Source organism: Leuciscus leuciscus (genome assembly GCF_965113295.1).
Source record: "Leuciscus leuciscus genome assembly, chromosome: 1".
Lineage (NCBI taxonomy): Eukaryota > Metazoa > Chordata > Actinopteri > Cypriniformes > Leuciscidae > Leuciscus > Leuciscus leuciscus.
This window is the reverse complement of record NC_138725.1, coordinates 4,592,830-4,619,565: the sequence shown is the minus strand read 5'-3', so window position 1 is coordinate 4,619,565 and position 26,736 is coordinate 4,592,830. Positions and strand designations below refer to the sequence as shown.

Genomic DNA, 26,736 nt, shown 5'->3' with positions numbered 1-26,736 from the left:
TCTTCCCCGTGGCGCATTTTGTGACTGATATGCGACAACGGAGCAATACAATAAAAGGGACTCCGGAATAAAAGCAGAATCAATAAAGTCAAAAATGTAATGTGCAGGCAGGTGGTTTGAGTGTGTGCGCGTTTTTTGAGGAGTTTTATAGTCTTGATATTGTTTCTTATTCAAAAGTGGTGACGCCCCTATCCCCCCCCCCCCCCCCCAAAAAAAAAAAAATCAGCACCCCAACCTAAAACCTCTTCCCGCGGCCCTGGAGCAGAGCATAACACAAGTGATGGTGCAGTTAACCCACAGGAACAGACACATTTCATGCTGAGAAGGTTTACACACACACATTTAATTTTAATTTTGTGTTGAAAATAAAGTATGTAAAAAGTAAATAAAATAATGTTTAATTACTAAATAACGTCTGTGTGATTTTTTTATTTTATTTATTGGAACAGAACTGTGTTGTCTAATCCATGCAAAATACACAAATTTAATACCATCTATATTAGAGCATGTGGCATTGCACAAGATTTTGGAAATCGTGCTTAATATTTTCTAAACCAGTATTTATTTTCAGTTGAATTTTCTGATTTGCCTCCCCTGACTGGTTCTTGGTCTTGGGCTTTTGAAGATTAACTGGCATAAATTTTGACGTTCGCAAATTTAGGGACCGTCTATACAGTTACATAAGATTATTGGCATTCACGTTTATAACTTCAATAACATTTGAAGAGAATGACTTAGTCACAAAACCAAAAGTGTTCATGTAGGGGTCAGGCATATTGCACTCATTTTATATTTTAGGTATTCATTCAAGTAAACTGTCAAATCATATGTAAATATTACGTCGGGGTATTCTCATCACTTGATGAACACAAATAGCTAGTATTCTCGTCGCTTGATAAACTTAGGGTTGAGCCACTGTAGTCTGTTGGATTATTTTAACGATGCATGTGGTGATGTGGTTTCTCCCCTGCATGGATCTTCATGTGTCGCTTCAGCTTATTTTTAATAGAGAAACTCTTCCTGCACTGATCACACGTGTGCGGCTTCTCTCCAGTGTGGATCATCTCATGTGCTTTCAGATTTCCTGACCGACTGAATCTCTTGTCACAGTGTGAACACTTGTAAGGTTTTTCTCCAGTGTGTGTCTTTTCATGTGTTTTCAGATTTGCTGGCTGATTGAATCTCTTGTCACAGTGTGAACACTTGTAAGGTTTTTCTCCAGTGTGGATCATCTCATGTGATCTCAGAGATGTTGACTGACTGAATCTCTTGTCACAGTGTGAACACTTGTAAGGCTTCTCTCCTGTGTGGTTCCTCTCATGTGTTTTCAGACCTGCTAAGTGTTTGAATCTGTTGTCACAGTGTGAACACTTGTAAGGTTTTTCTCCGGTGTGAATTCTCTCATGTGTTTCCAGAGGTGTTGATTGATTGAATCTCTTGTCACAGTGTGAACACTTGTAAGGTTTTTCTCCAGTGTGAATTCTCTCATGTGTTTTCAGAGATAATGAAAGACTGAATCTCTTGTCACAGTGTGAACACATGTAAGGTTTTTCTCCAGTGTGAATTCTCTGGTGCAGTTTTAAATTGCTCGCTGTAGTGAAAGTCTTCTCACACTCAAAGCACATGTACTCTCTCACACCAGTGTGAATTTTCTGATGTGTGTGTAAATATTGCAGCCGTGAAAAACTCTTTCCACACACAGAACATGAATGTGGCTTCTCCTTCGTATGAACTGTCAGGTGTGTCTTCAGGTTTGATACACAGAGAAATTTTTTGCCGCATTGGTCACATGTGAACGGCTTCTCTCCAGTGTGGATCCTCATGTGAACATCAAGACGTTGTTTGGTTGTGAAACTCTTTCCACACTGAGTGCAGGTGAAAGATTTCTGGGCTCTTCTTTTCTTTAAAAATGTCTTTTTAGTCTTTGAGCAACTCAAAGGTTTTCCCCCAGGTTTGACATGATGTTCCTCCTCCACTTCACTCAGTTCTTCACTCTCCTCCTTCACTTCTATCAGTTCTTCACTCTCCTCCTTCACTTCACTCAGTTCTTCACTCTCCTTCACTACTATCAGTTCTTCACTCTCCTCCTTCACTTCACTCAGTTCTTCTCTCTCCTCCTTCACTTCACTCAGTTCTTCTCTCTCCTCCTTCACTTCTATCAGTTCTTCACTCTCCTCCTTCACTTCACTCAGTTCTTCACTCTCCTTCACTACTATCAGTTCTTCACTCTCCTCCTTCACTTCACTCAGTTCTTCTCTCTCCTCCTTCACTTCACTCAGTTCTTCACTCTCCTCCTTCACTTCACTCAGTTCTTCACTCTCCTTCACTACTATCAGTTCTTCACTCTCCTCCTTCACTTCACTCAGTTCTTCTCTCTCCTCCTTCACTTCACTCAGTTCTTCTCTCTCCTCCTTCACTTCACTCAGTTCTTCACTCTCCTCCTTCACTTCTATCAGTTCTTCACTCTCCTCCTTCACTTCACTCAGTTCTTCACTCTCCTTCTTCACTTCTATCAGTTCTTCACTCTCCTCCTTCACTTCACTCAGTTCTTCACTCTCCTCCTTCACTTCACTCAGTTCTTCTCTCTCCTCCTTCAATTCACTCAGTTCTTCTCTCTCCTCCTTCACTTCACTCAGTTCTTCTCTCTCCTCCTTCACTTCACTCAGTTCTTCACTCTCCTCCATCACTTTCATCGGGTCTGACAGGAAAGAAAGAAATTATCACATTTAATTTTCAGTACATCAAAATAATTCAAAGAGAGAAATATAAAATGACAGACATGAAAGTAAGCCCTGATGTAATAGTAGAAATTAGACAACTGTTATAAAATATGATCATTTGATGCCTTTTTATAATTGATTATATGTCCTTGAAACTTTCCATGAACAAGGTAAATTTATCTTTCAATTATTATCTTTGAAACGTTTTAATGAGGGAAAAAACAATGCACATTTGCGCATATTCGCTGGTCAAAAACTATATATTGCTAAGTAATACAACAACATATAATTTGTTTTTACCATCGGAAAATCATAACAGGTGCAGCTCCCCCGCGCTGTTTCGTACTGAAACTTACACAAAGCAACGAGTGATCTTTGTCACCTAGGTAACATATTTCTCAGAAATTTCTTCTTTGATTTATGATTCACTAGTAGCAAAAATCACTTTGGGGAAATAATTAACTCATATGAAAGGGATATTCATGAGTTTATTAATATTATTTGTTTATAGTCTACCTAAATTAAATTACCCAAAGAGGGAAAATTTGATTAATTGTCAGGGTAACCTTTGTAAGAATTAATCTCAGTTATCTAAACAATCTGTTCGTCCCTCGAACTGTATGCAAGATTTCCTTATCAAACTCAACAAAACTCACCCTGGTTATAAACGTACAGGAGGATCAATCCTCTGGCCTTGAAGATTGATCTTTCCTGTGTTTATACAATTTAAGGTTACTGAAATAGTAACAGAAAAGTAAAGCTTTGTAGCTTAGATCATGCGTTCTCAGTGACTTCCAGTTGATGAGCAATAGAGCAGATTCAAGGAGATTATGAGGTTTAATAAAAACAAACTAAGGAATACATAACTACAATTCACACGGAGTAAATATGAGTGTATAGCAAATACAATATTACAATTAAGAACAAGTTAAACGAATAACGAACAATTAATGAGGGAGAGAGAGAGAGAGAGAGAGAGAGAGAGAGAGAGAAAATCTCAGAGTGACAATTTTCAAACAGTTAACTTTGTAAGAGACACCAAGTAGTTGGATAATCCCGTAAAGGGAATAGCCTAGACAACCTTAAACAGCAGTTTTTGAGTGCGATATAAGATAGTACTTGCTTTTGGATCTGGCTCTTGTGTATAGCTGAATTTGAATTGTCCGTCGGCGCAGCTTCCCGGAGTCCTTTCAGGAGTAATAATAATGATAATAATTCGTTACATTTATATAGCGCTTTATCTGAGACCTCAAAGCGCTTTACATAGAAGGGGGGAATCTCCTCAACCACCACCAATGTGCAGCATCCACCTGGATGATGCGACGGCAGCCATATTGCGCCAGAACGCCCACCACACACCAGGTTACTGGTGGAGAGGAGACAGTGATGAAGCCAATCAGTATATGAGGATGATTAGGAGGCCATGATGGACAGAGGCCAAGGGGCAAAACACCCCTACTCTTTTTCGAAGGGCATCCTGGGATTTTTAATGACCAGAGAGAGTCAGGACCTCGGTTTAACGTCTCATCCGAAGGATGGTAGGTGTAGGTGATGCGAGAACTCGACGGTTAACAAGAATGTAAACTTTGCCAAAAGATGATTAGACTTAAGTTCGTTTAGCTCGTAAAGACACTGAACGAAGTCAAAAAGCAGACGGTACTAAAGAAAAGACTAAGATGAAAAAGAAATTAGAGAAAACAAAACGGAGAGTCTTGCGGAGTCTTGTAGTAAAGATGGGAGGGTCCCTTTCTCTCTCTGGTGGAATGCAAAGAGCAAAGGGTCTTGTCTTGTCTTTATGGGCAAGGTGGGTCGCACCTATCTCACGCGAATGAACCAATCACTTGTGAGAAACTCAGGCAGGAAAAACTTTCTTTGTCTGATCAGTACAGCCCCCCCCAGTCTGATTTACGGGGGTGACAAAATTGAACATTTATACTCAGAAAGATGGTACTTCTGAAATTATGCCTCTTTTTGTAATTTGTCGTCGAGATTTGACACGGTCGGGTTTTTACGAATCGAAGGACATCTTAACCTGTTAAGCTGCAACCCCACTTTTGAAAAATCCCCAGAAATGACATACCCAAACTGAAACAGATACAGTTCATGAACCCTTTGTACTAAAAGCACAGGTATGATCTCATTTGAAAGCTGGCACCTGGCAGTTTATTGTAAATGTAGAATTATTGTCAAAATGAAAAAAATTGTTATAAATAGCTTCAAAGTTTTGTGAAGTTATTAGAAATTAATTTTTATGAAACATCCTCATGAAAATAAAATTGAAGTTGGCACTGTAGCAATCTAGAAATGCACTACAGCTAAAGCCACATGTCTAAACATTTTATGTTTCAAATCTGAAGATAATAAGTCCAAAACTCTGTATTTAGTTAAATGTTTTTCCAAGACCATGTCAAATGACTTTATTTTGATTTGACTCTAAAATGCAACTGATGTTTATTGTCATCTTCTAACCATCTATCCAGTATATTGTCTCTATTGTTTTGTGGTGCAAACGATCCCCATTCAGTCTCAGTCTCCCCCTGCACACATTCACACTTCTCCAGCCTGGTTATGGCTCTAAATATGCATTTCTTTTGTCTGCATTATAGTTACTAACGACTGGCTATTCACAGGCTATTCATCGGGTTTCAGTCCCTAATTTCTTTTCTCAAAGTTCACCCCATGATGTAAACCTATATCAATATTTCTCCAAATCTGCAAATTTTTGAGCTAAAAGCCCTGAAGGACGTTGTTTTGTGAATCGCTGTCATGACGACAGCACGGGAGTTTTTTTATGAATGAAAGCGGCTGACGCGCATAATTCATATTAACCCTCTGAGGTCTGAGGGGTTTTTGGGGTCCTTGAGATGTTCTGACATGCCCTGACATTTGTGCTTTTTTCAGTTGCTTATAAACATATTAATGGCAAAAAAAAATTACACACTATTTAGCACAAACAGGGCTACCATAATATGTGAGCAACAAGAATGTACATGTCTGCATTTTTGAGAGAATAATGTTTATGCGTGGTTATTGAAAAAACTAAAAACTAAAGTTTCTGAAATAAGGCCATAAAACACATGGGCAGATGACGTGACGCATGTTTTTTCTGTAATCAAGTGTAAATGTTTATTGAACTGCATTTCTCAATTAAAACAACACATGCCAGTGGGGCATAGAACATCATTTTATTTAAATATTATGATTTTGGGACGTAAAATTTATTTGGTGTTGTTCATATTTCAAGGTGAATAGCAAAATGTCCTGCGGTGTGACTGTAACATTGATGACTCATCAAATGTAAATATTAGTAAAATAAAGCAGGTATGCTTGGAGCAGCTAATAAATGCCTTGGCATTTTTTTGTATGCATTTACTTACTTAACTTAAGTTTTCAAAATGCTAAAAAGTACTAAAATAATATTTACAGTACATTTAGTTTTGAAACACAAATGCTGTCCTGCAGTGTGACATAGGATATTAGATTTTTGTACTGGCAGTTACATGGACAGCCATAGGGGTCCTTTAGTCAAGCCCCCTACCAGGAAGTCCCCCAGATGTTTGGATGTGCTAAGGAGGTTAAAATGTGAGTGTTAATCTCTTATTAATTTGATATATTTTATCATTTCTGTCAGACCATGAAGGTGTCCATTTTTGATAGTCCTGTGGTGTGACTGATCTAGACTGATCTAGTTCGAGAAAAAATAAAAATATTTTTAAAAAAGAATCATATTCAGGTTTAAAACAATGAACTTATTCAGTTACTGTAATGCCCAAGGTCAGTCTTGTATAGCAATTACTCAAAATGGCTGCAAAGGTGAAAAAGTCCTGTGGTGTGACAGCCCGTCCTGTAGTGTGACATAATTAAATCAGATGTCTAGCTAGATTCTCGTCTGTTATGTTTGCAATATTAAACATAAATATAAATATATCTCTGTCTCTATATATATATTAAACAAATATTGTAAATATTATATATAATATACCTATATTATACATATATTAAACATAAATATATATCTGTCTTCATTATACATAATATACCTATATTATACATATATTAAGCATAAATATATATATCTGTCTTCATTTGTTTGTTGTATGTGTATGTTAACAGTCACTGATCATTGTTTTTAAAGTGATTTGTCAGTTTTTAGGCATGAGTAAAGAAAGGACAAGGAGGTACAGGGAAATGATGAAGTCAGATTTCTCTTGTTCACTGGAATCTTTGTTCAAAGAGCTGAATTGATGATTTTAACATGCTTTTAATTATTTTAGCATAATTTTAATGACTTTCCCCTGAGAAACAAGATATTTGTTTAGTCTTTTAAGTTAAAAATAGAAATGAATGGTCTTTATGACTGGGTCTGATCTGACACCTCCAAAATGTTAATTATTCAGTATGTCTTGTTCACTATGTTTTTAGTTCAAATTCATTCACTAAGTAATAAGATTGTACTGATATGGTGGATTTTCATTAATGTTCAAATATAGATGCAAATGAATTTGTTTGTTACAAAAGTATTCAATAAATTTCACCATAAATGTTCATGCAGTGTCTCATTTTGTCCTGTGGTGTGACGGGATGTCCTGTGGTGTGACATCACTTCAAACACAATTAAACGACTTTTACTATGTTAACTAGCTTAAATAATTATATGCATTTGAAAACATTGCATAATATAACTATATAAAAAAATAATAAACATTTTCAAATATTTTTTCTCATTTTAAACAATATTTCCACTGGAGTGAGTGGTAAAAGATGGCACAAGCAAAGAATATAATCGAAAAACAGCTGTGAAAAAAAAATATATGCAGAATTTTAATGATCATTCTTTAAGAATACTTGTTAAACATAAAACATACCTGATTTGTATTTGAAATTAATAATATTTCAATATTTGAATTTTATAGTAATGTCATGTCACACCGCAGGACATATTTTGCCTGGAGCTGTGAGAAAAGCTTAATAAATTACATAATGAGAAAAAAAATCTGCTAACCTCTAACAGTTTCAAAAACAACAGTATTTGTACTTTACAAATTCATACAATTCTTAAGCAATTTAGAACTTTGTTTTAAAAAATGCTGTTTCACCCTTATTTGTCATCTACCCACATACTAAATATGTGCCAATAAGACTTTTGTCTAATAGATGTCATTGCCTAGTGTTTTTTCTTCAAAATGATGTGAAAATCATCCTGCCCTTATCATTCACATAACACAATACATTGATTTGAATTTTGCAAAGCACTTTCTGTTTGGAAAGGCAATATGCGGAGTGGGCGTCAACGATCATGCATATTTAGTGGTTCACACCTGAGGAGACAATGGGGCCTGCATACTTAATGACCCTTTCATTCAGGTGAGTCACTGAGCCACAAGAATGCAAGAGCAACAGTTGGAAGCATCTCAATTATTTTTTATTTTTCCACATAGTGTGCTTGCAATTTGGCCTATAATATCCAAGGAAAACATGTCTAGTAATTGTGCAGTTAATTCTCATACTGTATTTTCAGTTTTGGAATATTTATCCTCTCCCCAAATTTGTCACTAATAAAACACAATAAAAATTATTTAAAGAAAAGGCTTATTACCTTATTACCTTTTAATAGTTTGTTTACATCTACCTTGTAAATATATTTTTTTATTAAAAAGGTTACAATTACAACAACAATTCAAGTGTAATCTTTCTTTGTAAAAACTAAAGTATACATTTTATCATACATATTTCAAAGTTAAGGATTTGATTGATTATTTGATTATTTTTTACAAAACATACTATATTTAACATGAGCAAATATTGGCAAACAAATATTGGCTTATTTGAGTTGGCAGATATTTTACAGTAAAAATGTATAATCTATCCAAAACTAATCAACGAAATGTTGTCTTTCATATGTCTGTAACATAGGTCTTTCGTTTTTATTATAAGAAATATAAATGTTAATTTGCAGTTTAATACGTTGCTTATACAAATACATTTTATTTCAACATTTCAGTCGATTTTTACTCAGTATAGCAATACAGTTTGCTAAAACCGAAACATTCATTCACAAACAGAAACGCCTGACTGTAACGTTGTTTTTATGAAATATTAGGGCATATAAATGTTAATTTTCAGTTTACTCATCTCAGTATAGCAATACAGTTTGCTAAAACATCATCATTCATTCACACAGAGACGCAATTTAAATTTAAACTGTCTTTTTGCGAGCTGTGATAAACAGCGGGCATCTCTGCGGCTGCCGTTCATTCATTCACAGAAACGCGATTAACTTGAGAAGGAAAAAAAACTTACTACATATTCGGATCCTCTCTCCTGCAATACCCGCACTCTGAGGTAGATTTTCCGTTATTATTATTCCTCACAGCGCTGCCAGATGGTGTAAACACGTAGGCTACAATGATATGATTAAACTTGTGTTTTCTCGAGCTGATATGGGGGCGTTCACAGGTTTGCCTCAGTAATTTGCGTTTGAATAGCGCGCGCTCTCCGTGGGCGGAGTCACATTACCTTTGAATGAGCTCTAATGAGCTCGACTGGAATCGCTCTCTTTTAACACAGATTTCACAAGATGAGAATATTTTTTATATATATAAATTACCTCATTTAAAAGAAGAGAATTCAAGCTTCATGCCTGTGTGACTGTATGCCTGTTTGACTCAGTATTCGTTGAGTTATTGTTCATTTTCGGACGCGTTTCAGAATGGTCTTCACTGACAGAGAGAAGGCAGAACTCGCATCACGTTTATTTTTCTTTATTTGGCAAAAAGCACAACACTTTGTTTTTATTGTGAGTATACACAAAAATAATACACATTTAACAGAATCGATTGATGTATGAAACTTGCTTGTAATATCAAAGTCAACAGAGCAAAATTAATTTCTTTTGAACTGAACTGAAAAAAATCCAGCAAAACGCGTGGGCGCGTTTGTCGACCTCAGAGGGTTAAAGGTATCGACTCATTTTTTCATTTCATAACTCCTGACACAAATTAAGAAATAACTGTCGCTATACGTTTCTCAGAATACAATAGTGGTCAAATACTGAAACTTGAGTCTTATATCTTTTTAATGATGTATAGTTTGTCAAGGTATAACATTAAATCTGCTAGTAACTTTGAACTATATGTTAAAAAAAAAATGCTTCAGTGCGCCCGCGCACTGGCAACGGTTAACAGGTTAAACTATAATTTAGCAAGTCAGGAATACAGAGATACAGTGAGGAAAATAAGTATTTGAACACCCTGCTATTTTGCAAGTTCTCCCACTTAGAAATCATGGAGGGGTCTGAAATTGTCATCGTAGGTGCATGTCCACTGTGAGAGATATAATCTAAAAAAAAAAATCCAGAAATCACAATGTATGATTTTTTAACGATTTATTTGTATGATACAGCTGCAAATAAGTATTTGAACACCTGAGAAAATCAATGTTAATATTTGGTACAGTAGCCTTTGTTTGCAATTACAGAGGTCAAACGTTTCCTGTAGTTTTTCACCAGGTTTGCACACACTGCAGGAGGGATTTTGGCCCACTCCTCCACACAGATCTTCTCTAGATCAGTCAGGTTTCTGGGCTGTCGCTGAGAAACACGGAGTTTGAGCTCCCTCCAAAGATTCTCTATTGGGTTTAGGTCTGGAGATTGGCTAGGCCACGCCAGAACCTTGATATGCTTCTTACAGAGTCACTCCATGGTTATCCTGGCTGTGTGCTTCGGGTCATTGTCATGTTGGAAGACCCAGCCTCGACCCATCTTCAATGCTCTAACTGAGGGAAGGAGGTTGTTCCCCAAAATCTCGCAATACATGGCCCCGGTCATCCTCTCCTTAATACAGTGCAGTCGCCCTGTCCCATGTGCAGAAAAACATCCCCAAAGCATGATGCTACCACCCCCATGCTTCACAGTAGGGATGGTGTTCTTGGGATGGTACTCATCATTCTTCTTCCTCCAAACACGTTTAGTGGAATTATGACCAAAAAGTTATATTTTGGTCTCATCTGACCACATGACTTTCTCCCATGACTCCTCTGGATCATCCAAATGGTCATTGGCAAACTTAAGATGGGCCTTGACATGTGCTGGTTTAAGCAGGGGAACCTTCCGTGCCATGCATGATTTCAAACCATGACGTCTTAGTGTATTACCAACAGTAACCTTGGAAACGGTGGTCCCAGCTCTTTTCAGGTCATTGACCAGCTCCTCCCGTGTAGTTCTGGGCTGATTTCTCACCTTTCTTATGATCATTGAGACCCCACGAGGTGAGATCCTGCATGGAGCCCCAGTCCGAGGGAGATTGACAGTCATGTTTAGCTTCTTCCATTTTCTAATGATTGCTCCAACAGTGGACCTTTTTTCACCAAGCTGCTAGGCAATTTCCCCGTAGCCCTTTCCAGCCTTGTGGAGGTGTACAATTTTGTCTCTTGTGTCTTTGGACAGCTCTTTGGTCTTGGCCATGTTAGTAGTTGGATTCTTACTGATTGTATGGGGTGGACAGGTGTCTTTATGCAGCTAACGACCTCAAACAGGTGCATCTAATTTAGGATAATAAATGGAGTGGAGGTGGACATTTTAAAGGCAGACTAACAGGTCTTTGAGGGTCAGAATTCTAGCTGATAGACAGGTGTTCAAATACTTATTTGCAGCTGTATCATACAAATAAATAGTTAAAAAATCATATATTGTGATTTCTGGATTTTTTTTTTTTAGATTATGTCTCTCACAGTGGACATGCACCTACGATGACAATTTCAGACCCTCCATGATTTCCAAGTGGGAGAACTTGCAAAATAGCAGGGTGTTCAAATACTTATTTTCCTCACTGTACAGGATTGTTCATAATTACGAGCATATAAAGTTTGATTTACACACAATAAACATTATAGCTACTCCAATATGACATGTGAAGACATCTAAGAATAAAGAGAGATACATTTAATGCATTTAAAGGTAATTTTATCTAAAAGGTCCCTGGTTGGCATGAAATGCCCGTGTGTTGGTGTGGAGTGTCACGCTGTGCTGCGCTTCCCCTCCCGGGGTCCGATGGGTGTTTTCTTTTTCCTTTTTTATGCTTCACGCGCGTGTCTCTAAGGTGCCATAAAGTCATAACTCCATGGGAGACTACAGACCGAGCAGCACCTCCCGCTGTGAATTACCTCGGATGGGTCGTAAAACAAAAGTTCTTGTTTTCTCAAGATCTAGGAATTTCAGACTGGACGTGCTGCGATGGTAGCTCAATTCACAATGACAAAACACAAAGATCACTTTGGTCTTATCAATTGAACCATTTGGCCACTTTTTTAAAATTAAACTTTTTGTTTCATAATTTTATTGGCATCCATTTTGGCGTCTCGCGCTCATCATTCATCCACTCAAAACGTAACGTTAAAAGGGGGTCGCCACTGGACGGGAAGCGCAGCGCCTCGTATTTAAAATTCTCTCTTAAAAACACACATTATTCTCTATGAGTGTACACACACTGGCAGCGCCATTCAGCGTTTTTATTGCTGGCCATAAACTGAGAAAGTCCGATGTGCGATACAAGTTGTCCTAGACGCGGCTTCTCGTCCACTCTTTGGCCGGCTCGCAAACTCAAACAAGTGTGTGCGGCGCCTGTTGCTTTGTTTCCGGTCTAGCTAGATCCAGTGTGGTGTTGTAGTTTTACTAACTTTACTAGTTGTTGCAAAAGAATGTGAAAAAAAACACTACAAAGTTTGCTAGGCGTTAATCGCGCAATAAAAAAAAAATGTACGCCGTTAAAATGGGTTTGCGTTAACAACATGTTTAACTGACAGCCCTAGTATAAATTATGTGTTAGTATTCCCAAACTCTCTGACAGTGATCTCTTGATCTCTTACTAGATCAAGAAAATATGATCATATAACACCGATTTTATCATCACTGCATTGGTTACCTATAAAGTTCCGTATTAATTACAAGGTATTGCTACTGACCTATAAAGCCCTAAACGGCTTAGCTCCAGTCTATTTAACGGATCTTTTATCACCCTATAATCCATCGCGCTCTTTAAGATCACTAAATTCAAGGCTTTTGGTCATACCTAGGATATCCAGAACCACCAAAGGAGGGAGAGCATTCTCACATTTGGCTCCAAAACTCTGGAATAGTCTTCCTGATACTGTTCGTTGCTCAGACTCGCTCTCCCAGTTTAAAACTAGATTAAAGTCGCATCTCTTCAGCCAGGCATTCATATAATCCTACAGTTCAAACTACAATCCGGCCTCTAGCTCATAAATGCCAGAGGAGAACTGGCCCCCGACTGAGCCTGGGTTCTCCCAAGGTTTTTTTTTCTCCATTAGGTCACCTGATGGAGTTTTAGGACACCATTAGGTCACTTGATGAAGTTTTTCGGTTCCTTGCCACTGTTGCCTTTGGCTTGCTCAGTTGGGGATATTTTGGGGATATTTAATTTAATTTTATCAATCAATAAATTCCTCTTGAAACAAACTTTGTTGTATTATTTTAGTTTAATACTGTGAAGCTGCTTTGATACAATCTGTATTGTGAAAAGCGCTATACAAATAAACTTGACTTGACTTGACAGTGTGATCTATTTATGGGATTGTTGTCATATTCATAATACATATATATATATATATATATATATATATATGTATTTCTCGAGAAAAGAACGACCATGGTGTGTAGCAGAAGAAGCGGCGGAGTATGCACGATCCGCGAGTGCTGAAGACGTTCTGCACCGCTTTGATGGGTGCGCAGGAGGACACAAATGGGTGGCGACCACTTCTTCCAGTGGCGGGAGCTTTTCCCTCAGCGCCGTCAACAGATCGGCGTTAACTGCGTTAACTGTACACACCGCCGCCGACTTGAGCTGCAAAGAAGCTCTGGCCTCCCTGTCAAGGACGCTTGTCAAAAAGTACGGGGAAGCTTGACCGCTCTGAATAGTCTCTCTCTCTCTCTCTCTCTCGCAGAAGAGCGCGTGCGCGCTTAAAATTTAATATTTTGGTATGAACATTCACCCGTGTTTTTTCCCTCATAAATGCGAACACGAAAAATAAAATGAATATTATGTTTTTTTTGTTGGGTCAGACAATGATTACCAAATTTCTCTCTCATATTGCTCCTCATAACAACTGGAAAATAACTTATAAATAAGGTGTCAACCAGAAAGTGACATTAAAGGTTTTTTTTGTTTCATAAATTGGTCTGATTGAATTTGTGCTCATTCTAGGATAGTGTGATCAAGAGCCGAAAGGCTTGTATGTTTCCGTGGCACAAAAGAAGGAATAAATAACAAAAAGAAAAAACATCGGCATCGGCCATCGGCCAAGTTGTTATGTTAAACATCGGTATCGGCCCAGAATTTCCCAGTCGGTGCATCCCTAATATATATATATATATATATATATATATATATATATACACACACTCACCTAAAGGATTATTAGGAACACCTGTTCAATTTCTCATTAATGAAATTATATAATCAACCAATCACATGGCAGTTGCTTCAATGCATTTAGGGGTGTGGTCCTGGTCAAGACAATCTCCTGAACTCCAAACTGAATGTCAGAATGGGAAAGAAAGGTGATTTAAGCAATTTTGAGCGTGGCATGGTTGTTGGTGCCAGAGGGGCCGGTCTGAGTATTTCACAATCTGCTCAGTTACTGGGATTTTCACGCACAACCATTTCTAGGGTTTACAGAGAATGATGTGAAAAGGGAAAAACATCCAGAATGTGGCAGTCCTGTGGGCGAAAATGCCTTGTTGATGCTACAGGTCAGAGGAGAATGGGCCGACTGATTCAAGCTGATAGAAGAGCAACTTTGACTGAAATAACCACTCCTTACAACCGAGGTATGCAGCAAAGCATTTGTGAAGCCACAACACGCACAACCTTGAGGCGGATGGGCTACAACAGCAGAAGACCCCACCAGGTACCACTCATCTCCACTACAAATAGGAAAAAGAGGCTACAATTTACACAAGCTCACCAAAATTGGACAGTTGAAGACTGGAAAAATGTTTCCTGGTCTGATGAGTCTCAATTTCTGGACAAAAGGAATCGCCGGTGCAGCACAGATTTAGTCTACTGATTAAAATATTTATTTAAGGTGCATAACAATGAATGACTAACGTTTCGATGTAAAGTTACATCTTCATCAGAGTCCTTGATTGAGTCTCGATTTCTGTTGAGACATTCAGATGGTAAAGTCACAATTTGGCGTAAACAGAATGAGAACATGGATCCATCATGCCTTGTTACCACTGTGCAGGCTGGCCACCTGGTGGTGTAATGGTGTGGGGGATGTTTTCTTGGCACACTTTAGGCCCCTTAGTGCCAATTAGGCATCGTTTAAATGCCACGGCCTACCTGAGCATTGTTTCTGACCATGTCCATCCCTTTATGACCACCATGTACCCATCCTCTGATGGCTACTTCCAGCAGGATAATGCACCATGTCACAAAGCTCGAATCATTTCAAATTGGTTTCTTGAACATGACAATGAGTTCACTGTACTAAAATGGCCCCCACAGTCACCAGATCTCAACCCAATAGAGCATCTTTGGGATGTGGTGGAACGGGAGCTTCGTGCCCTGGATGTGCATCCCACAAATCTCTATCAACTGCAAGATGCTATCCTATCAATATGGGCCAACATTTCTAAAGAATGCTTTCAGCACCTTGTTGAATCAATGCCACGTAGAATTAAGGCAGTTCTGAAGGTGAAAGGGGGTCAAACACAGTATTAGTATGGTGTTCCTAATAATCCTTTAGGTGAGTGTGTATATACAGTGAGGAAAATAAGTATTTGAACACCCTGCTATTTTGCAAGTTCTCCCACTTAGAAATCATGGAGGGGTCTGAAATTGTCATCGTAGGTGCATGTCCACTGTGAGAGACATAATCTAAAAAAAAAAATCTAGAAATCACTATGTATGATTTTTTAACTATTTATTTGTATGATACAGCTGCAAATAAGTATTTGAACACCTGAGAAAAGCAATGTTAAAATTTGGTACAGTAGCCTTTGTTTGCAATTACAGAGGTCAAATGTTTCCTGTAGTTTTTCACCAGGTTTGCACACACTGCAGGAGGGATTTTGGCCCACTCCTCCACACAGATCTTCTCTAGATCAGTCAGGTTTCTGGGCTGTCGCTGAGAAACACAGAGTTTGAGCTCCCTCCAAAGATTCTCTATTGGGTTTAGGTCTGGAGACTGGCTAGGCCACGCCAGAACCTTGATATGCTTCTTACAGAACCACTCCTTGGTTATCCTGGCTGTGTGCTTTGGGTCATTGTCATGTTGGAAGACCCAGCCTCGACCCATCTTCAATCCTCTAACTGAGGGAAGGAGGTTGTTCCCCAAAATCTCGCAATACATGGCCCCGGTCATCCTCTCCTTAATACAGTGCAGTCGCCCTGTCCCATGTGCAGAAAAACACCCCCAAAGCATGATGCTACCACCCCCATGCTTCACAGTAGGGATGGTGTTCTTGGGATGGTACTCATCATTCTTCTTCCTCCAAACACGTTTAGTGGAATTATGACCAAAAAGTTCTATTTTGGTCTCATCTGACCACATGACTTTCTCCCATGACTCCTCTGGATCATCCAAATGGTCATTGGCAAACTTAAGACGGGCCTTGACATGTGCTGGTTTAAGCAGGGGAACCTTCCGTGCCATGCATGATTTCAAACCATGACGTCTTAGTGTATTACCAACAGTAACCTTGGAAACGGTGGTCCCAGCTCTTTTCAGGTCATTGACCAGCTCCTCCCGTGTAGTTCTGGGCTGATTTCTCACCTTTCTTAGGATCATTGAGACCCCACGAGGTGAGATCTTGCATGGAGCCCCAGTCCGAGGGAGATTGACAGTCATGTTTAGCTTCTTCCATTTTCTAATGATTGCTCCAACAGTGGACCTTTTTTCACCAAGCTGCTTGGCAATTTCCCCGTAGCCCTTTCCAGCCTTGTGGAGGTGTACAATTTTGTCTCTAGTGTGTTTGGACAGCTCTTTGGTCTTGGCCATGTTAGTAGTTGGATTCTTACTGATTGTATGGGGTGGACCGGTGTCTTTATGCAGCTAACGACCTCAAACAGGTGCATCTAATTTAGGATAATAAATGGAGTGGAGGTGGACATTTTAAAGGCAGACTAACAGGTCTTTGAGGGTCAGAATTCTAGCTGATAGACAGGTGTTCAAATACTTATTTGCAGCTGTATCATACAAATAAATAGTTAAAAAATCATATATTGTGATTTCTGGATATTTTTTTTTAGATTATGTCTCTCACAGTGGACATGCACCTACGATGACAATTTCAGACCCCTCCATGATTTCCAAGTGGGAGAACTTGCAAAATAGCAGGGTGTTCAAATACTTATTTTCCTCACTGTATATAAAACGTAAAATGATTGATAAACACAAGACATTATTATGATTATTAAAGGTCCCATGACATGAAAATTTCACTTTCTGAGGTTTTTTAACATTAATATGAGTTCCCCTAGCCTGTATATGGTCCCCAAGTTTCTAGAAATTTCAATCGGTGTAAATCGAGCTTTTGCTATCTTTCTCTGCCTTTGAGAAAATGGAGGCTCATACGCGCTGATCTTGAATCTCCTCTTTATGACGTCATAAGGAGGAAATGTTACCTCCCCTGTCTCTGCTTTGCCCGCCCAGAGAATATTTTCCGCCCATGAGAAAATGCGATAGGAAGTAGGAACGCGCACGCGCGCGATTTTAGTTTGTCCACGAGAGATATCATGGCTTTTGAGCGAGCGAAGCATAACAATTGCTCAATAATTGGATGTACAAATGAACACCGAAGGGTCAATACAGAGCTGGGCTTGCTGAACATCTGAAACTAAAGTCTGGATCACTCTCTTTGGCTCAGCTACACACCTCGGACAAGTGTAAGTCAACTAATGATATATAAGTGTGTTGCTTTACTGTTTATGGTTACCTAGATTGTTACACGTAGAATGTGGCTGTAACATTAGCTATGCAGCTATGCAGTTTATGTGTGTGAATACACACACTGTAACGCGAGTGTTGTACACTTCTTTGTTATTTGGATAACCGTTTTCCTGTTGGTTATATGGCGCGTGCGATTTCCGCATTTCAAGATCGCAGAGCTTGATGTAATTGTAATAAGATAAATACAGACGTTACAGATCTCTCATGAAAAGGCAACAGTAGGTTAGCGTGAGCTACATGATAATAACTGTAAACCATCCGAATAAAGTACCGTATCCAGACATAATATTTTAAACTAACCATTCGGAAACGTCCTGCTGGAGCCGCTGAGTTGCAACTTCTTCATCCGTTGCTTCTCCATCCGGATCAGATTCTGGGTCAAACTGAAATGCTTGAAAGACTGCGTGTCTTTGTGCCATTGCAATATATCCAACGTAAACATGCACGCCACGGTACCGTTGCGCAAGATGGTCAAGGCCACACCCACCCTCCACCTTGTGCCGCCTTTCTCCTCCTTATTAGTATTTAAAGCTACAGACACCGAAACGGCCCATCTGAAGGAAGCTCATTCTGGGACTGGCTTGTAGTGGCTATAATTCTGCACCGAGGCTAAATTTTTGGAAAGAGATTTCAGATACAGTACTAGGGACCACTAAGGCCTATATTAAAGCCTACAAAAAGTAGCATGTCATGGGACCTTTAATGTAAAGAGACGTAGGCCTAACTGTGCGTTCACACCGGACGCGAATAGCGCGTCAAATTCGCGCCTGCCGCGTCTAGTTTGACGCTTGACCACTTTGTGTTAATTCGCGTGTCAAGAGCAAAATTGACACGCGTAAAAACAAAAGTTTGAAGCGAAATTTACGCGTCAGAGGCGAAATCCGGAGGCGAAAGTTTCTAAACCCGTGGCGGCCATCTTTTTTAGATGTTTATCAAGCATTAGCATTAATCGGGAGAGTCACCGCTCGTATATGCTCTGGAGAGCAGAAACAGCTGTGTAGGGGACATCGTCGCTGTACTCGGGTCCACCAGACCCTCCGGAGGGTTTCAGGAGTTTCACAATTTGCTCCAGGAGGTAGGTTTGGTGGACCTAACGGTGAGGACGCTGACGAGGACAGCGTAGGCCGTATAAGGCCTCGGCCTCGACTGGTCGCTGCCTGGCGAGCCCGCGCTGTACAGCCCGGCGCGAGGTTCACCCTCGCCCGCACCTAATCTGTGATTTATTTTTGTTTTGATAATAAATGAAGCCAGCCTTCAAAAGTGAAACCTGTCCTGTGATTTTTTGTTTTTATACACTAAATTGTGTTTGTTGTCTTTACATTAGATTAATAATGTTTCATATAATCTAGAATAGATATGGAATAAATAGCATTCAATACAAAATGAGTATCTCTCATATATTGAAATCGAGTCTATTGTGCATTTTAGTCATATTACAAAATAATTTATTGAGGCCAAACATAAAATAACATTATATACTGTACCAGACTCAGAAAAAAGTAAAACTAGCAAAATTTATATTAATAATAAATTCAAATGAATAAATATCTCAGACTACTGGACTGCAATTAATTAAATAAAAGGTAAGTATATTTTTGCTCTTTGTTGGAATAATTATAGAAATTTAATTAAATAAAACAATTAAATGACAGAAATATACAGTATTTCAATTAAATGACATACCAGGAAAACACAATCAAAATTTCTAAATCTCAACCTCAATATTTCAATTTCAGATTCAACAGTTGTTGTCTCAATTGCAAAAATAAGAAATAAGAATGTTCATCAAAAAGGAAACAGTTCAGTCCATGAAGTAGAAAAAAACTGAATTCTTGTCTTCAGGAAAATCCAGGTAAATTGGAAAAATATGCAATGTCTGTAGTTATGTCCTACCCACTCAGAAACTTTGTTTCTCACAACACTTTTTACAGGTTTCCAGGGACAATGGCTTCTCGGGTGCTGCGCTAATCACTCCGCCCAAGTAGCAGTGCTTCATCTTCTGAGAAAATAGTTCCCAGTATTTAAACGTTTAAAAAATGGCTGTGTCTCATGTGACCTTGTTATCAATGGCGCCACCAGGGGGTGGCCAGGGGTGGCCGTGGCCACCCCTGGCCGACTCCTGGCCACCCCGCTGGCCAGTATAAATTTTAGTAGCATCAGTTAGCCTATGCATTTCATCCCTAATGCACAGCCAGGCAGGCAAGCCGCTCTGGACCTTCGATCGCACACAGTAGCCAGTACTTCCCCGCCCCTCCGTCCATGCCGCTGTTGCGCGCTCAGACAGCAACAGCTCAGCGCGTGACCGTCGGTCAACAATTTCAAAAGAAGTTAAGAAAGAAGACGAAGAAGACTACCGCGTCAGTTTGGGTGACAAAGTCATCTGAAGTCATTCCATAGCTTAATGTGACGGACAGAAGTCTATTTACATCATTAAAGTTTACGGAAACTCGTATTCCCTCCTCTGTGGCTGTCAATCATTCTCCATTCAGTATTCAAACAGCGCGCGCGCCTCTTCTGGTTGGATGCACGGTAAAACTCTCTCCAATATGATATATTCACATTATAATGCATCATCTGTATATAAAAGGCTGTGGCTTTGCATAAAATTACTTTATTTTGTTGGAGTTTGTTGCTGTTTTTAAACGACTCACTACCGTGTGCTTGTTAGATCACACACATCACAAGGACTATGAATCGGCATCAAACGCACAATAACTGGAATTTAAAACTGTGAAACAAATGATCAATAAACTGTTGGACAGATAGACACTAGGATTTGTGCGCTCGACATTTCTTCGCTTTGTGCCGTGAACTTTTAAATGCGCACTTGTTCAGTGCAGCGCTGCACACTGTGACTCCATGTTGCTTTGAGCACATCATTCTGCACCCGCGATGCGCATATGCGCTTTGTGCGCTCTGTTTTGAAGCGTCTCATATTATCATGGTTTTGCGCACTGAAAGATTATTAAAAGCCTATATTTTTATATCTAGCCTGCTCAATACATTTAAAATAAGCATAATTTAATTGTATATTATTTATTTGTAGTGTAGGCTATATAAATATATACACTTCTGAATTCTTGACATTAATATATAAATATAATATATTTGTATCTGCTTTTCCCCAGTAACTGTTTTGTTTGCAATAAATGTACACCTTATGCCAAATATAATTGCAAAATACAACAGAATTGTTGTGTAACTCAAAATGTTAACTGTACTGTTATTAGTCTATGCACATTATATCATTAGTAACATTAAATATAACACAATAAACCATCATATAGTATATCAGTAGGAGTTTCCTTAAGTCTTTCTAAAAGTTTACTACAGGCCGGTTTACTACAACAGTAGAAAAAAAATTCTGAAATTATGGTTTAAAGTTTTGGTGTGCCACCCCAAGATTTTAAGTGGCCCCATCTGGCCACCCCTATGAAAAATTTCTGGAGGCGCCACTGCTTGTTATTTGTACACACTGTGACTATACAAATCGCAACATGTTGGAAAATGTTGGCTTTATGTTGTCACTTATTGGGATTAGTATGCTAGCTGTAGCCGTTTACATCCAGTCTTTGTGCTAAGCTAGGCTAGCGGTGGGTCCGTCAGACAGACTTATAGCACGCACGGAGATGAAAAAGGTATGTATGGACTTATCCAACTCTGGGGGATACGGTGAATAAGCTAAAGTCCCAAGAAGTGGGCGTGTTCCTTTAAGTTATCTAACACTAAGTGTTGACAATGGAAATGTGTATACGTGTCAATAAAAATATATGATATATTTAACCATTTTGTTGTGCCTTAATCAACCCCCACGTCTTCACTTGTAGCTGATGGGAATTTACAGCATTTATTGCTGAATTACTGTGGGCGGAGCTTCACTGATGATGTGACTGCCGTGGGAGGGGCTTCACTGACGATGAATTACAGTGGGAGGAGCTGATCTGCCAAAATTAAAAAATATAAATTACAGAGTTTGTTTTTATAATAAATGACACAAAGCATTTATGCCTGTCTATCTATTTATCGTACAGTAACTGATGCCAATTCATTATTTTTCATTATTTTTATTACTAATCCTAACATTATTCTGCTTCTTCATTAAAATACAGGTATCTAGAAATATAGAAAAGAATGTAAATAATTTAAATTCTTCCAAATATAATGGTAAGGAAACAGTTAAAAGCATAAAGAGAAATAAACGTATAGTAGCCAACAAATCCCCTCAGTCTGCTGACACCAATGAAATGAGCTTTAAGTGTCCATTTACAGGAGATCTGAAGACATCAGCATAATAAATGAGGTGAAAACAGGAACTTTGCTATTAGAAACACATTATTTGAGTCAGGATACATGACAAAAGCCTGTAAAACTGCTCTACTGAAAGACAATACTGTTATTTCTCACAATATAACCACCAAAATAAGTGATAATCACCACTAAGAAAACAAAATAATTAAATAAATAACCTCTTCAGGCAAATAACTACAACACCATAATATGTGTATCTAAATATAGTTTGACTTTATAATAACTATTAATAGCAATAAAGTAATTACATTAACATGTTATCCTACATATTTGTACAGAAACTGACAATGATCATAAAACTCTTAAAAATGAAGAAAATGTGTTTCCAGTGTCAAACTTCATTATCTATATTCCCATGCATGTATAGATTTGATATTTCCCACGTTCATTACTCATACAGGGGCAATATAAAGTGTCTACATCGATTTTAATAAGTAAATGTAATCTGCCAAAGATAAATGTCGACAAATAAATAAAGGTAAACATGAAAACGGCAACAGCAACACTTGAGATCGCTTCCCATCAATTCCCCTCACAGACCTCAAACTTTAACTTGACATTCAGTGACAGTTCTCACTCCAAACATCGAGACAATCACACAAACGAGCACAACATCGCTCAGGTCTGAATGAACTCAACATATTCTCCTCATGCTCGCTGCTGCTGCACTAAATGTTTATTTCAGAAGGAAGACGCCAGAAAAGACGCACAAGTATCGCTGTGATCGATGAAAACAATACAGAAATGAGCCTGTCGCTTAATCAAACTGTATAAAGTGTGTGTGATGGTTGTGTAAATATGAGAAATACCGTAAACTGCTCTCCTCACCTCAGAGGACTCGACACTGAAACTCTCAATGAGAGGGAAGGGGAGAGACGGCGCGAGTGTTGCCAGATTGGGCGGGTTACCACCCAATTGCGCGGTTTTGAATTTGATTGTGCGGGTAAAAAAGGGTGGACAAAATTTGGGCTGGTTTGGGGTCAGTTCGGCGGTTTTCAAACATCTACATTTTAGTCTAATTGGTTAAAAAACTAAACTAAAGTGTGCATGTAGTAGTCCATAAAATCAGTCATCATTACATTACTGTACACACACACACACACACATGCACAGTCAGCTGCAGGGTTGCCAGATTGGGACGGTGATTTCCAGCCCAAAAGCTCACCAAAACCCGCCCACTACAAGAAAAAAAACGCCCAAAATTTAACTGCCAAAATAATGTGATATAATTTCATTACCATCATTCAAAGTTGATATAAGCACAATTTGTATCTCCTTAAAACAAAATAAACGATGATAAAAAAATAAAATAAAATAAAATTCCAGGAAAACAGATCAAAACAGGGCAATAATTAAGGAGAATTAGCCAATATGACTCAAATGTCCAGGTGTACACTGTCAAAACGGCAATCAAGAAATGAACCGATGACTTTAACCCTCAGAAGTACACATTGCAGAACATAACGCAGAATTTAGCAGTCAAAACGGATTCATCGTTGATTCAAACCTTTTTCAGCAGCTGTCAAGGACAAGTAGAGTGCAGTCTGGATGGTGTAAAAGTTGCAGATGTCAGGTTAGGCTAGTGTGCACTAGGGCTGTGCCGGTAAACTTGACAACCGCACCACCGCGGTTGTAAAACGCCTCCGCGGTGGCTGAGTAGTACCGGCGGTAGTTCGCCTAAAAAAAATGTTTGTATATGAATGCTGTTTAACATTAATATTATGACACACAAAGCTTTGTTTACAAAATAAATAATAGGTTAGCAATTAAATGTAATATCGCAGCCATGGAAAAGTTTAAATTCATGACGAATGAGAGAGTTGTAGCCTACGTGAGCCCATAAACATAAGCTTTGTCGGCTTTGAATTCTGGTTTGCGATCTGGTCACCCGATTATTAGCGAATTTAAAAATATTCCATTAGTTATTCTTATAGAAAGCTTGAATTATATACTTTTAAACAAAACAATTCAAAACGAAAATAAACCGACTAGCATATGCTTGTGTATTCCGTATGAAGTGTGCATTTCTCTCTAGGCGCGTTCACTGCAAAGAGTGAGCATCGTCAACTTCATCTTTGCAGCCCGACACTGACACACACACAAAAAAAAAACTTTATTAATAAACAATTCAAATGTCTCCTTGCTATCTTTGACACGTTCATAATCATTACTTTTGCCAGTTCTTTGTGACAGCTGTTATGTGCGTTATTGGCAGCGTCACCCTCCGGTTACGCATCACCACTGCATCAGCACCAGAACATGGAGATTTTATTTTAGAGAATGATCGCACAACAGACATTAGAACATTAGATATTCTATAATTAAATCAACTAATCGAATATTCAAAAATCGTGACTCATCCCTGCATGGAATGAATCTCTTTTTTCTTTTCCCATATCTTCACTCGCGTCTCACCCAAAGACGCGTTATAAACGTTTCTTCCTTTGTTCGCTTTTAGGTCGATTATTTTCGTATTCTTTACTGTGTTAAAGTAGAAAAAACGCTGTAGGACAGATAGCCTACATTTTTACTTATAAGTCAAATTCTTTTTAACACAGTTTGTGCTTGTTAGACATGATAATTGGTAAGAAGCGTCAAGTTCATTTTGTAAAGCGCGTTTCACAACCGCGGGTGATTTTAGTTTGGCTTTCTCTGGCAACGCGCAAACAGCCTAAATGCCTTGCCCTTGTAGAAGATAAAATTCGCTCTTCATACCTTTTACAAGTAGAAAACATGATGGTCTCGAAAAGATCGATGGTCTCTTTCCTGCTTGTGTCCCACATCCCTCTCAATGCGCAGAGCGGTAGGCTATATCACGCGCCTTTGTGTGGAAATATTAACCGAAATTTTTTCTTAATTTTTTTTTTTTTTTAAATAGATTCAACTTTATTATATTATGTAAGTTACCAGTATTTACTGATATTTATTTCAATGCTTTACAGGCTTTAGTTTGTTGTTTCTTTGTTTTTGTTTAATTTATTTATTTCAAAACACCCCCCACCCAACAACCGCAACACCGCCGGTATTTGGGTCCATTACTACCGCGGTGGTAAAAAACTGCCACCGTCACAGCCCTAGTGTGCACATGACCATGGACAGGAGTCGTCCCATATTTGATTTCAATTCAAGTCATTCAACTATGCTCTCCTCTCAGAGTTATATTCACCATAGAGTCATCTCCCACCACATGTGTACGTTTTTAGAGTTGCTCACTATCTCACTCTTTACTGTAGATACAACTTACTGTATAGTAGGCTATCGTCACTTTGGCATTAGCGATCACTTACAATATACAGCTGCTACAACTTATCGCGCTGAATCGAAAAGTGCGTGCTCGTCGGTGATGTCAACACCAACGCCAGCTGACTCTGCGTGCGTGTACAGTAATGTCATGATGACTGATTTTATGGAGTACATGCACACTTTAGTTTAGTTTTTAACCAATTAGACATTAAAATGTAGATGTTTGAAAACTGCCGAACTGACCCTAAACCAGCCCAAATTTTGTCCACCCGCCCAAACCCTTTTTTACCCGCACAATCAAATTCAAAGCAGCCCAATTGGGCGGTTACAGTTTTGTAACTCCAGTGTTTGTTTTCAGAAATGATAACAGTCGTGTTATACTAGTGCTTATGCGATATCACGATTTTTGATGATCTTCTCCAAGATCTGCTTTTGAGGAAAACATTTCATTGGCGTTGTTCTGACATGCACCTTTTATTGAGCGCGGGGAAGCGCGCGCACTGTTACAGCGCCTGACAACCAGGCCTGGCGTCAAGAGGAAGCGTGGTTATGCTTAGCCCCACATACTTCATTTAGAAACAATTAAAATGCTTCGTTAATTTTAAAGACATAGCCAATTTATTATTATTAGCCTGTTTTTGCGGTGAGATTTATGCATGCGCTCGAGCTCCATGCACCCAGTATTTAAGCAGAAATTAATATAAATGTGCGATTAACGTTAGTCGACCAGAAAAATCTTTTGTCTATGGTAACTCTAATCAATACATTTACTATTTAATTAGTTATAAGTATCCAGTTATTTATATTAAATTTGTTGAGTTAACAATTAGTTCTGAACTAATAAAATAATAAACATGAATTTTTTAGAGATTTTTTAGAGTCACATGGCTTCATAAATTGTCCTTAAGAAAGATGTCACTGCAAGCTAATCCTTTTTGCCTCCCTTTAATTCGAATACATCCATGAACATATTGGGCAGTTTTGTAAAATGCTTTGAATGTAGGGGAAACAAGATAGGCTAGCCTACAACACATGGACAAATATCCATCACTGAAAAATCATAGGCATATAGCCTACTGAATTTGTTCCAAGTGTTCAAAAATGTGTTCTGTTTAACTTAAACTTTTTTGCATTGTGATTTTATTTTCTGTTTTAGATGCTCTTACTCAGCAGATGGGGACAGCCGCCAGGGACGGATTGACAATCTGTGCGTTCTGGAAAAGTGGCTGTCGGCACAAAAAAAAAAAAAAAGTCTAATAAAGCAGTATTAACAGCCAACAGCAGGGGCACTAATATGATCACTTATGCTACGTGTAAAAAACAACAACTGAGGAAGAAGAGTCGGCCTATAGCCACTGACATTTTATAAGGCTGCACTTTTAAAGGTGCTATAAGCGATCTCGGTTGGCGTAACCCTTTTGTTGATGTTTGAATTATTATCAAACAAAACGGAGGCTAGCTAGACCCTCCCTCCTCCTCATCCGCGCACTAACCC

The 26,736-nt window shown here is 38.6% G+C and overlaps 1 protein-coding gene across 1 annotated transcript in view; it reads right to left on the bottom strand.

Moving 5' to 3' along the window:
* Positions 1-409: 409 nt before the first annotated feature.
* The window catches only part of LOC309494315 (uncharacterized protein), a 28,915-nt gene continuing 2,588 nt past the window's right edge, over positions 410-26,736 (bottom strand). Inside the window, exon 2 of the mRNA XM_082163594.1 lies at positions 410-2,698. Within this exon, the coding sequence (XP_082019720.1) occupies positions 936-2,693 (1,758 nt within the window). The 5' untranslated portion in view covers positions 2,694-2,698 and the 3' untranslated portion in view covers positions 410-935. The remainder of the gene's footprint in view (positions 2,699-26,736) is intronic.